Source organism: Pelecanus crispus, chromosome 11, assembly GCF_030463565.1.
Source record: "Pelecanus crispus isolate bPelCri1 chromosome 11, bPelCri1.pri, whole genome shotgun sequence".
In the NCBI taxonomy this organism is placed as follows: domain Eukaryota; kingdom Metazoa; phylum Chordata; class Aves; order Pelecaniformes; family Pelecanidae; genus Pelecanus; species Pelecanus crispus.
The window spans coordinates 30,307,142-30,319,686 of NC_134653.1; the positions used below are offsets into that span (position 1 = coordinate 30,307,142).

The window sequence follows — 12,545 nt, forward strand, 5'->3', positions numbered from 1 at the left end:
TTCCACATGCTGACAAAACACAGATTATACCATTTCAAGAGTGACAAAAGTTAACACTTTGTTAATCTAAAAATTATATTAATCTGCTAGGTCAGCAGATCACATGTAAATATAAGCCAATCAAAAATACATTTTACAAAAAATAATCAAGTTTCCTTTTTCAATATGGCAGTAAACATAATTTGTTCTTTCACTCTCACCTTCCACAAACTTCATTCTAAATAGGAGCTTACTATTTTTTCACAAAAAAAGATAAATTTGATTAAAATTGTTATTTTCATAAACAAACACAAAGCCCAGCTTACACCTGACGTGTCTACCGAAAGTCATACTTCTGAGTTGCTGAACACCTACGTAGAAATGTAGTCTTTGTTCAACAGTGAGGGGATTTTTCTGGTGCACAGCACGCCTAGATCAAATATTACAATCTTTCAAGACTTTCTGAAGTGCTAACTATGAACCACCAGTTCTTCTTCCAGGCAGGTCTAAAGTGACTATCCTCCCACATCTGAAAAGATACAGCTTTGTATTTGACTATGAATATTAAGCAGCTTTCTCCACAAAACAGGAAGGCACCATGCACATAGCAGTTGAGGCAGGAAGCAAACAGCAGCAACATGACATGTGAATTTTAGGTTCAGATGAGTTAAGGCTTCTGTTAAACTTCTGTATCTTCTTCTAGTTAGAATCACTATCTGGAAAGAAAAAACAGAAGCAATTGAAGTAACAGTGTGACATGGTCAAGAAAGCAGTCAGACCCCTCTCAGTGTAACAGGAAAGCCCCCACAAATGCATAGTACTGTTGTAGTGTCATCTTGGTCTTGTCCTATTTAATGCCCTAAATGCTCAAGAGCTGCCCAGAATACTGCTGAAACAACATACACCAAGGTTTACAAAATGAGTGCAAGCCTGTTATTCAGTGTTCTTGCTGGATGGAAGCACTATGAAATGGCAGCACAAACAGACCAAATGTTGTTACAATAAAATTATGTGCAGAGAATCAGCGAAACTATATCACCTGTGAATGAAAACTTCACTTGTATGAAACCTGCTCTGCCTCAACACAGAATTACTTTACATTCCTGGGTGGACCTTTCATAGTTAAGTCTGCTTTAATGTTTTTGCTTACAGAGTTGTTATACTGACACATTAAGAAAAACATTTTCCATGTGTGTGTTTATCACTTCATCCTTTCACTTAGCAAAGCTCCACTTTCTGTCAGAAGGTACCTTTTCAAACCTGATTCTCATAATGGCTCTGTCTCTTCTTTGATTTCAGCTCCTTCAGCCACTGAGGAGACTTTTCTTCTAACCTAAGGTTTAAAAAAATACTCTTTATTCTTTAATTATGAAAACTCATTACAGAAACAAAAAAAGAGAAATATATAATTTCCACTACAGCCTTGGGAAGCCTACTTGCATTTTTTCCGCCCCCCACCACCACCAAAATGAGTATCAGCATCCTACACTGGTGGAAGCCTCTCACCTGTCCTCCTTCTCTACACTGGAGGGCAGCAGTCTGCTACCAGGCGTTCCAAGCTGCAGTTGTGGTTTAGGGGATTTGAACAGCTGAGCAGAACTTATTTCACCAGGACTCTCAGTCACCTGTCTCCTCCGCAGTTGGGCCTACAAAATAAAAATAAAGAGAAGAACTCCCTTTTAAGGCAGCATTCAGACTTTTTTTGGAATGCAAACAAATAAATCAGATTTATAAAAAAAAAAAAAAAAAAAAAATCGATGCCTGCATCGATTCAATGCAATCAGTGAAGGCATTCCTTATAAACCTATGCAGTTTTGAAAGCATGCTTGTTATTGTGAAGCTAACCTTTTTCCAAATCACTTAATATTTCTAACCAACAGTTAAAAGTGAAAGATTTGCACATCACACCCACCCACCCCAAACAACACTGTCATTTTCAGCAAAATTTCCTACCTCTACTCCTAGAGAGCATCTGCAGCTACTGAACTGGTCTAACCCTCATCTGATGTGTTCTGCTTATGTTTACCTTGAGAACAGAGTGGTCCATTCCTGGAAATACAGGAAGTCTCTGAGCTTGTACAGAAGACGATCTCGCAGTGTGCTGTATCTTGTCTTCCTCATCAGAATCTTCCTGTTGCATAGTTTTCTTCTCTTCTAATTAATTGTTTAAAAAAAAAAGCAAAGGGAAAAAAAAAGCATTAGTCAGCAGGCTTTTCATCTATACCTTGTTCTTGATCTCTCTTTCCATTAAAAAATGCATTAACAGTAGTATTAACACACCACAGGACTGGGTTCAGTGCTTCAATAGAGATCAAAGCAACAAACATACTAAGTACTCAGCAACAGAAAGATTCCTTCCCAACAGAGCTGAGGGAGCAGAAGGTACGCCTAATTTAACGAATGTTGCTGCTTCTAAACACCTCATGTTCTGTGATCAACTGAGATTAATTTAGATTGGAAGAGACATCTGAAAGTTATCTGGTCCACCCCCTGCTCAAAGCAGGGCTTTGATACAAAGCGGCTGAGTAGCAGAAGTCTGCATACTACAGGGAAACATGCAATTGTATGGCTGGCTTTACGTGCGCTGGGTCTTTAGTTGATAATTACACTCCAGCTGCCAGTACAGCATTTCTTATCAAGGTAAATCTTCAAAATATTTTAGGTCTGTTAGACCTGCACCAAAGCGACCACCACACAGGTAACAGTCTTTCCATTGATTAGGAGGCTATGGAAGAGATCAGTTTGATCACACATTCTTCCCTGTATTCATAGGCTTTAAAGGAAAGCAGAAATGGCAGGTCACAAAACCGAGTTTTTTAATAGGTCCCCTCAGTTACAAAAGCATCACCAACCTCTCCAAAGAACAGGCTGCAACACCAGGGAATAGCAAAAGGATGTCTGCAGTATATATCACCATAGCGCCAAAGTGCTGCAGGTACGTGGGTACTAAATCATGGATCTATAATGAGCGCATTAAGCCTTTCATTCACTTCCACGAGCAAGGATTTTCAATGCCCAATGCATTTCCTTACTGCATCCTAAAGAACAGGCCAGGCCAGGAGGGGGACATTTTTAATAGAACGGATTTGAAGGAGTTGGTTTATCCTTAACTAGGCATCTTTAGTCCTGTAGTACTTACAGATGCTAGAAAGAAAGAATATTTATGAGCGCCTATAGAATATGAACAATTACAGTTGCTCTTATCAATAACAAACGAGCTTAGATATAAAGAATGTGCTAGAGAATGCATCCAATCATAGCAGTTTCTAAGCTCAGTATTTTCTCAGTGAACAAAATTCTCTTAAGTCCATAGCCAGAAGCTAAAGGAAACTGCATCAAAGCTCTCCTTCACCCTGTTCTTCTGTAGGTCTGGTAACTGTGGCTTCCCTCACTCCAAAGGCTCCAAGGAATGGAGGGCAACACTTGATTTAGAGGATGACCAGGTGGGAAAAGGAAGCTGTTAAACCTTGATGCAACTTCAGGTATGTTATACCACTCAGAAATTCCTGCCCTTACAACCAAATTGATTATGGCTAATTATTTCTAATAGTTGAGGGATACCTGTGGAGTCTCTAAACATCCAGGTATTATCTGGTTCTTCCGTCAAAGAAAATCTGTTTTCAAAGTCCAGCCCTCTGCTTCTTCTAAGAGAGTGGGAAATAGGAGCCCGACGGCGTCTCTTTTTGCTGAGCTGTACACGAGTTTTCAGCGCACTGGAGTCCAGAACAGTGGTTTGCTATAAAAAGAAACAAGGCCTTTACTTTCAATCAGCCTGAAAATAAAAGTGATCTCCTCCATAATGATTTCCCAACCTACTTTAATGCATTAACCCATTGAGTTTAATTAACTATATATATTTGCCTGATTATTATTATTGTCGTTACTCAAAACTGTATTAAAGAGAATTTATGATGAGGATACGCTACGTTGTGGCTAGCTGGGTGCAACACTGGTTCTTTGATCTCCCTTGGCTGTTGACGTCTGATCTGCATGAATTATTTTCACTGAATTAATAAAAAAGTAACTGCAATAAAGCATTTTGGTTCACAGGGTGTTTCAAGGATACAGGCCTTGCTAGCCAGTAACAGCTGAAGGCCAATAAGAAGCTTGGGATCTAAAAAGAGCAACTACACAAAATTCTCTTGTAGTAGAGCGCTGTAATTTCATTGTTCTGACACATTGCCATCCACAGAAATTTCAAACCACTCACCAGCAACAAGGACACTGCAAGTTAAGTGTCATGGCATTCAGAAAATTTCTGTGGTTCAGTCACTTCAAACACCTCCACCCCTGTACATGATGGTAAGAGAATAACATTTACAGAGCAAAAGGAGTTGTAATTTATTTATTTATTTAAAGCAATTTGCTCTTAGAGACTTTCCTGCAAGCAGCAAACGTCACTAAGCCTCCTCTTCTTCTTCTGAAGACGTGGTTTTATTTCTTTTCAAGAGATTTCAGGTCAGGAATAAACTACTCACTAAAACAGCATATTGCCAGCTGTACTTGAAGCTATTGAAGTTTTAAAGAGACACCTTTAGCTGTCCAGTGAACAGCACAATACAGGATCATCTCTACTACGTGCAGAACCACTGACAGACAAGAGACAAAACGCCATCCGCGCTGTTCTGGGCTACTAACGCTTCCTTTACAGAGCAAAGAGTGCACTTGGGATGTCCTGCCAAAGGATTATTAACTGATTCCAAGGCCAAGGCACATGCAGTTAGGGATCTCAAAGCCATGAACCACCAAATGTGGCCTCTGCTTCAGAGCCAGAGTGGGCTGGAAGATGAGAGCAGCACCTACTTTGAAAAAACACAGGTTTCTGCAGTTCCCCATAGATGGCAACACCAGTGGAGAACAGAGCTGGCTGGAGGCACTTTCAAACAGCCTACGCAGGAAGCAGCTGTGATTTTAACAGTCAATTCTGCTGCACCAGACCAAACTGCCTCCAGCACAAACCTGCCTGCATCTTTCATATGTTTTACAGAGCAGTCTACTCCTCAATTCAGAAGGCGTCAAGGCACTTCGACAGGCAAGGCGGTATATCTGAGACCTTCCTAGCAGCTGCACAATTCATGTAAGTTGGGAACCTTGCACTTACCAACATATCTGTCATCAGATGTTACATAATAAAAAAAGGTGCACCAACTCTTACTAAAGAAAAAGCAATACTTCCTAGATGCTATACTAAAAACTACAGTTGCGTTAGTGCTTTCAAAGAATATTAAACCTCATCTAACTGTGTCTGGCCAGAAATTACTGTTCTTACACTAGCTGCAAGATTTTTAAGTATGAAAAAAATCCTTTAAAATGCAATTGTAAGCTACTGCAGAAAGACACCAATTGTAAGTAAGAAAAATATTAGCACGTGTCTTTATAGCCTTAAATCTGCATTGCTCATAGCACAGCAGTCACTAGCTATTTGTGCTATTTAATTATGTTTCCAATGTTCATCGAGCCATGTAACTCTTCTGTTACAGCTCACGGAGAAGCAGAAAGAGAAACAGCAATTTTTTAAGCCACTGTCCAACACTATCTGAGGCCAATAGCTTTTTGGAATTTCTCAGAACCTAACCACTACAGAAACTAGAAGAACTTTGTAGCTTTGATCTTAAACTTTTCAGGCAGGAAGTCAGCTGGGAAAATTCAATGTGATAAAGAAAAGGCAGAGGAAGATTGAGTGCAAAGCTTCCAGAAGAAGCTTTGCAGTGATTAACACAGGTAACAATATAGTTAACACAGAAGAAGAACTTCCGTTTCCCATTATGGTAACTTACATCAATGAAAGAGAAATCAGTGGTCTTTTCATCAGGGTAGGTGTCTCCCGGAGGAGGTAAGTCAGTCCCATCAGTAGAGTCCATGTCAGTGCTGGAACGGTCCAAACTTGTGCTCCTTTGGTCTTTTGAGAAGTCATGGTGATCAACCAGGGAGGCAGGTTCGGTTTGAGAGGACAGTGAAGACGGGTGGCTATTTGGAGGTTGCTTTCTTGTTGAAATGACATCGTTTTCCAAGGAAGGAGATTCAGGCACAAAGCTGAAAATTAAGAAAAGGAAATCTATGGGACTTCAGGGTAAACAAATACATGCAAGGATAGTTTGGATCACGCATACTCAGCAGATGATAAATAAAGGTAGAACTGAAACTACAGCCAAAAAACTACTCCAAACTACAGCCTCCATCTTTGGAGGCAGCAGGTACCAGCAGCAAGGGTGTGGATCACTTTCATTATCACAGCTTTTTACCCATGTGGATTTACAGTGTATTGAATAAAGCAAGTACACAGATAAATTGTAATGATTTGATTGGAACATGCTTTGATTGCTTGGGGTTTCTTTTCCCCAGCACAAAGGCCCCTTCAAACATATACACACAAATGAGATGAGGGAAATAGTGAGCTGCTTAAAAACCCTAAGCAGTTTGCCCATTTGACATATAACAGCAGCAGACCTTACACTTTGGCACTGCATACTTTTGAAAATATTATGAAGGATAATACCCTATTAGTAGGCCTCAGGCAAAGAGTAACTGTTAAAAGAGTCTTCTCAAAAATATATAATATATAAAAATATAAAAAATATATTCATATTATATTTTAATTTAGTTCATATTATTACCATATATGTACAGTAGACAGAAAAGTTGTGTGCACCTTTTCTGAAATCACAGCAAGGCTGTGTATGCATGTCTGGACCTGAAGAAAACGTGAGTGTATTGGGAATGGCCCCAGCCACCATGGCAGCTCCTGCAATACAGTTCGTGCTCCATGCATACCAAGCAGCAGGTGTAATTTCCATTTCACATGACTCCAAGGAAACTGAAGCCTCTTCAGCAGTGCAGAGGATTTAAACATTTTGGGATGCCATTTTCAGATGTTAATAGACATCGGATTTAAAAAAATTGCATCCCTTGCGTCCTGACAGAAAGAAGCGTCTCTGTTGGCACTATCCTGATATCAACAGCTCCTCCACTAGAGCTGTATTAGATTTTGTTTCTCTTATTGCCTCTAGTTTTGGTCCTCAAGAGACAAGGAACACGAGCAACGGTAACCGAGCGAACCATAAGTGCCAAGATGTGAAAGAGTAGAGAAGGCATTGCTAGTTGGGGTGGATCAGATCCTATTGGGAAGTTCAGCAGTTTTTAAGCAACAATGCGATCACACAGAAGTGCTGCAGGCTCATGGATTCACTCTTGCCAGGCAGGAGGTCTGCTGGCTTCACACTGAGTGACTTTAAAGCATGCAGAGAGTGAACTGGCAGGGAAAGGGACTGGAAAGGGGCAAGAAGAGGGCTGGAAATCATGCAGAAAGCTCTGCAGGGGAGAGGCTGAGCCAGCGCCTGTGGACTGGGGATGGCAATAGGGACAAACCCCCTGTGCTCCTCCACCATGCTCTTTCGTAGCACGGAAGCTAACCTGAGAGATGCCCGCGCAACTGCACAACTGGTTCTCTGAACCAACCATTTTCCTAAAGAGCTTCTCTTATTTCAGGATATATTTCCAAGAGAGCTGCCCAGCCAGCCAGCCAGAGGCTTTTGCTTTCATGGATGTTAGAGGGTGCTGAAGGGAGAGGTGGGCAGCAGGTGGCACCCTCAGGCAGGGCTCTACGAGCAGCGGCTTTCTGGGGTGCCTCGGGGAGAGCACCGAGGGCGGCAGGACCTGCACCCCATTGGCGTGATGCTCCCAGTGTATTCCTAGAAATCCTCCCTTTACCTAGACTGACAGAAATGAGCTGTAGTGTCAGGACTGAAAGCTGTACACAGTTACGTGTCTCCCTTTGTCACGTAGGTTGGAGTATTCCTTTAAGCAGCAGCAGATTGTAGGAAACACATTAAAGACTCTACTGTCAGTAAAAACAGGGCTGTCTTGCTTCTAATTTTAGGAGTTTCTAGTTTAAAAAGTAAAACCTGAAGTATTTAAGGAGTTCAGGTTTGGTTTTTTTTTTCCCCCCTCTGCTTAACAAGAGTCTTCTGTTACTAAGCACCTTTTCTTAAGCAAATATCTAGGAAAACTGTTCTAAAACCAAAAAAATCTCCACGTGTATGTATGAATATATGCACATTTTTTTAAACAATAGACCGTAGTATTTGGTACGCTCCATAGCGATAGCAATCTTGGGAGGAAAACACTCAGGAGTCTACTGTCGAATAACAACTTTCTATCAAGCTGCAGTACGTGACATAATTTCCAGTCTGGCAGAGCGAACACTGCACAGAGAGTTTCCAGCACACGAGCAGAGTGAGTGCCTCTTCCCTCCTTCAGCAGTGGGCCCCAGGATGATTGAGAAATGGTACTAATGAGCTCCAGGGGGAAGTTTTCCTCTAGTATTTTTGCTTCAAATGATATCTGGTATCTGCAGCGTTAGGCTTTAGATTCACTAGAATATGGAAGAATGTAGAGACGAAAGACAATCTGCAGCCTTATCACCTTTCATGGAAATGAAAATGTATATTAAAAGGATCCTGTCTGATTTGCATATCTCTAGAAAGCCACTTTCCTTCTACATCCTAGAGCTTCAGCTAATACAACTCAGTGCAGTTTTTCAAGCTGAACTATTTGAGAGTAAGCAATGACAGAAATACAGATTACACTGATTGGTGGTTTCTAATTCACAAACCCTTCTAATGGATTCTCCTTCAGAGTTCTTTCGCAATTACAGCATCGTTACACACTAAACGCTGTGGCACAGCTAATCACCAAACGTGGCAAGGATGACTCAACTACAAACACTCGGTTACGCACAGTGGATTCTTTCCATCTGAACAGCAAGTTAGGGAGAAAATTCTCTTCAGAATAATGGTCAAATATTGAAATTTAAAACATGTTTTCAGTTCTCATTACTGAGACGTATTATGCATCTTTTTCTATTACTTCATTAAGATTTCAAGTTTTATGAGCATATTCGTAAGCTACCAACAATGTTCAACAGGTGTAATTTACAGATACTTGCTTTCTCTGAAAAATTATGCTTCATGTAGTGCACACAAATATCAGCAGCATGGTTATTACAAATATGCAATAAACTAAGATCAATCTTTAATTTAATTGCAGTTAGAAGTGAGTTTTAGCAAGACAGTGCTAAGAGGCAATAAAGAATGTGTTGCTTCATCACGTGAAATCAGGAGTCAAAAAGTAAAGGAATCCTACTTTTAACAGTAACACTGCTGAGGAGTCAGAATCAAAAGGCAGCTCTACTTGCCTACTGCATCACACAAAAAAGAATGTCCATTTAAAAATGCCCTTTTATATTCTGGAACTGCAGATTCCCATCTATTACAGGTAGCTGATACCCTACAGTGGGTTTTCTTTTCCAAAACTTTTGTTGTAGCCTAGCTTCAAGGATTTGAAGAAACAAATAGCTAAAACCTTATGAAGTCAGAGCTGTATAGATCCACCATATAAAAAACACAGTCCTTTTTCTGTAAAAGAGAATTGGTTTTCATTATGAAGACTGTTCTGATCTAAAAGTAAGAATTTTCTTTGATGTCAACTTGGAAAAGCTTACTAAAGCACTTGAGAAAAAATAAAAATAAAATCTTTTAGATAAGCTAAGAGAAATCCAATTAACGCCTCCAAATCAAACCATCTCCTTCCATTCTAAGAAGTTATTTGCCAAAGCCCACTACAACCAGCCAAGAGCAGCCCCTTACGCTTATTCTAGCAGTGACTAAGTTCTACTTGAAAACGATCCTTCTTCCACCTTCCTAGAAGCTTATCTAGTGAAAGCACCACATTTATGCTGTTGCCATGTAGTCATGTTTTTTTTTATTTTAAAATTCTCTTCCTCTCAGAGAAAATTTGTTCATTCACAGATGCATTAGTGAAACACTCCTAAAAGGGCTAAAATAATTGCTTCACGACTCAAATACTGGAAAATGCCAGAAACTGGAAGTTCCTCCCACACAGCAGCAGCAGGCTGGTGACATTGTTTTGTCCCCCCTGCCGTGGTGTTCCCTGTTTGCTCCCTGGGTGCCCTCCCAGGATGCAGGTAAGGGAGTCACGGTGCCTGTTCCCCCTTCGCTCTCTCAGCCGCGGTTCAGCTTATGGCCAAACGCCGGCTGTGAGGGCAGATCAGAGCGCGTGAGGAATGCAACGCATAACCACGGGCCGTACGGTTGGCTAGATACAAAATCTAGGGGAAGTGAGCCAGGCAAAACAGGAAAGCGGAATTATCAAAGTCTCGTGTAAGTTCCTGCCTCTGGGCCGAGCAGAGGACGAGACGACTGCATCAGCAGCGGCCGAGCGCAGAGACGTGCTCGAATCACCCGTGGCAAGAGGAGGAGAGTGCCTGCACTTGCCCTGACTTCTCCTTCATAAAAAATAAACTACAAACAAAATGCAGGTTCAGTATATTCCAGGATGATTTTAATTATAAATTTAATATTAAAAGTACATTACTCTCATTCCTCTCCAAGTGAATTAATACACCAGTAATTCCCCTGCAATGAGCCATAAGTCAAGCTAAAGCAGAGCAAGGGGGTGGCAAAATGCTGAGAAGTCACTATGCTGTCATCATTACACTGTAAAAAAAAAAAAAACAAAACCCAAACCCCACAAACAAAAAAACCAAAACACAACCTAAACATTTGTTACAGTGGAAATAAAATTCCAGGACACGGGGGTTAAGAGTTCAATACTTCAATAAACCAGAATTTTTAGATGGAGCTTTTCTAACCAGGAAGAATCCTCCAGGTTTGAAGTATCGTTCAAATGCTGTCTGTGTTGGAGCTGAGACAAGCACCTTTGTTAAGAAACTGATTTCAGAAAATGTCTGTAACATACTGAAATCAAAGTTAATTTTACAGAAGACTTGGATGTCACTGTTGGCTTGTCACTTAGCTCACTGAATTTCAAGCTGAAAGCTACCCTGATTTCATAAGCAATAAAATATTTATAACGCACAGTTCTCAAGTGTAGAACACACCAAACATAATTGACATTAACGTCTGCTATAAGATCTCAACAAGTAGAGCATTAAAAAAACCCCACCCAGATGAAATGCTATTTTCATACTACACTGAGCAGATAAGATATTGGCTCAAATAGTGCAGATCAAGCTATAATTTACACAACAGGTGTAAATTATAAAAAAAAACCTCACACTTTAACATTCTAGGTTTATTTCACTAAATCATTTTAATAACAGAAAAGCATCAGTAACACTATCTTTCATTCAAATGATACTCCATTTCACCCTCCACTTCACCACACTAAAATACTTCCGAGTTTGTGGGATGTGGGCATCGTACCCCAAGGTTTATCGGGGCACATTAAGAGGTGCACCACACGTCACCCTGCTGTTGGAGCAGATGCCTGGCATTCAGAGCACCCATTTCAAACAGGTTTTGCCATTCAGCCTATCTAGTAGCACAGCTTTTAAGGCAATGTTAATTGGCATGGGAGAGACCAAATTTACCAAAAAAAAAAAAAAATCAAAACAAACCCCAAAACTGTTAGTGTACCCTGTCTAACCATAATCAGACACTTCCTTACCTACCTGAGAGAGAGGAAATCAGACAATTTTAGCAAACTGTTCCCAGAACCCTAGTTCTACCCATCAGAGGCACATAGCACACAAGCAGGTAACCACTTTCTAAATGTGAAAATGTACATTTTTAATTATAATTACAAACACATAAACACAAAGCACGAAGAAGGTTTTACTACCTATGTTAATCTAGTCAAAGCCATTTGGTGTTATTTATTGAGGGAGAAAAAAAGTTTTTTCCCGTATCTTCTTTCTACCATTTTAGCACTAAAAAACTACCATCTAGCTTGTGTTTCATGTACTAGCAGACTTGTTAAATCTATTCCAGTCCAAGATGGTTTTGTTATTGCTTATAAAAGTGGTGACACTGCACTCTCACTGGAGAATGGAGTTTAAATTTCAAACCATACTGCAATTTGCAGGTATTAAAGAAATATTTCTTCACTTATAGACCTAATAAACTGTATAGTCACTGAAACTGAGCATGCGACTTTGAAAAACCATACATGTACACACATGTGCACACATACACACCCAAGCCAACAGTTTCTTCTCATTACTCAGCTAGGGAAAAGCTTGCATGCATGGCAGAGGGGACCTTGGTCACCCTTACCTGTCCCCACTGTGCCGCTGCTCATTCCAGGTGCCGTACTGGCTGTCGGGCTCCTGCACCAGCGTGTCTGTGTCCTTCACTCCCCGGGGCTGTCTGGAGAAGCACTGCTTCAGCTGATCCTGCAACAGAACAATTGCAACTTTTCAGCATTCCTTTAGCCCTTGACTGAATGCTCAACATATTTTATTTGCAGTAGTGTTTTTGAATCCCCCAATTAAACTTGGTCAGCATAAAACTGGGAATAAACTTAAACATGGAAAATGGCTATGAACTCAGAACAATGATTCTCTATAAAATGAGCACTGTTTTCCTGGGCAAAACGAGTTCTGGAGGCTGGAACTGACTCCCTAGTTTTAGTAACTCCATATTGCTTTAACACTATTCCTATCTCAGGTTGCACAAAATTTTTAGAAGCACCTATGCAAACACAAGGAATTCTGCTGGGGACTACATTTAATCTCCCCAAGCATA

General features: G+C 40.5%; 1 protein-coding gene across 1 annotated transcript in view; it reads right to left on the reverse strand.

Annotated features, from left to right (window-relative positions):
• Positions 1–657: 657 nt before the first annotated feature.
• Positions 658–12,545, reverse strand: part of KIAA1671 (KIAA1671 ortholog) — a 49,704-nt gene continuing 37,816 nt past the window's right edge. The window contains exons 2-8 of the mRNA XM_075718488.1: positions 12,075–12,193; positions 5,757–6,012; positions 3,541–3,715; positions 2,006–2,133; positions 1,486–1,625; positions 1,230–1,312; positions 658–695 (exon numbers count right to left, since the gene is read on the reverse strand). Of these exons, the coding sequence (XP_075574603.1) occupies positions 1,234–1,312; positions 1,486–1,625; positions 2,006–2,133; positions 3,541–3,715; positions 5,757–6,012; positions 12,075–12,193 (897 nt within the window). The 3' untranslated portion in view covers positions 658–695; positions 1,230–1,233. The remainder of the gene's footprint in view (positions 696–1,229; positions 1,313–1,485; positions 1,626–2,005; positions 2,134–3,540; positions 3,716–5,756; positions 6,013–12,074; positions 12,194–12,545) is intronic.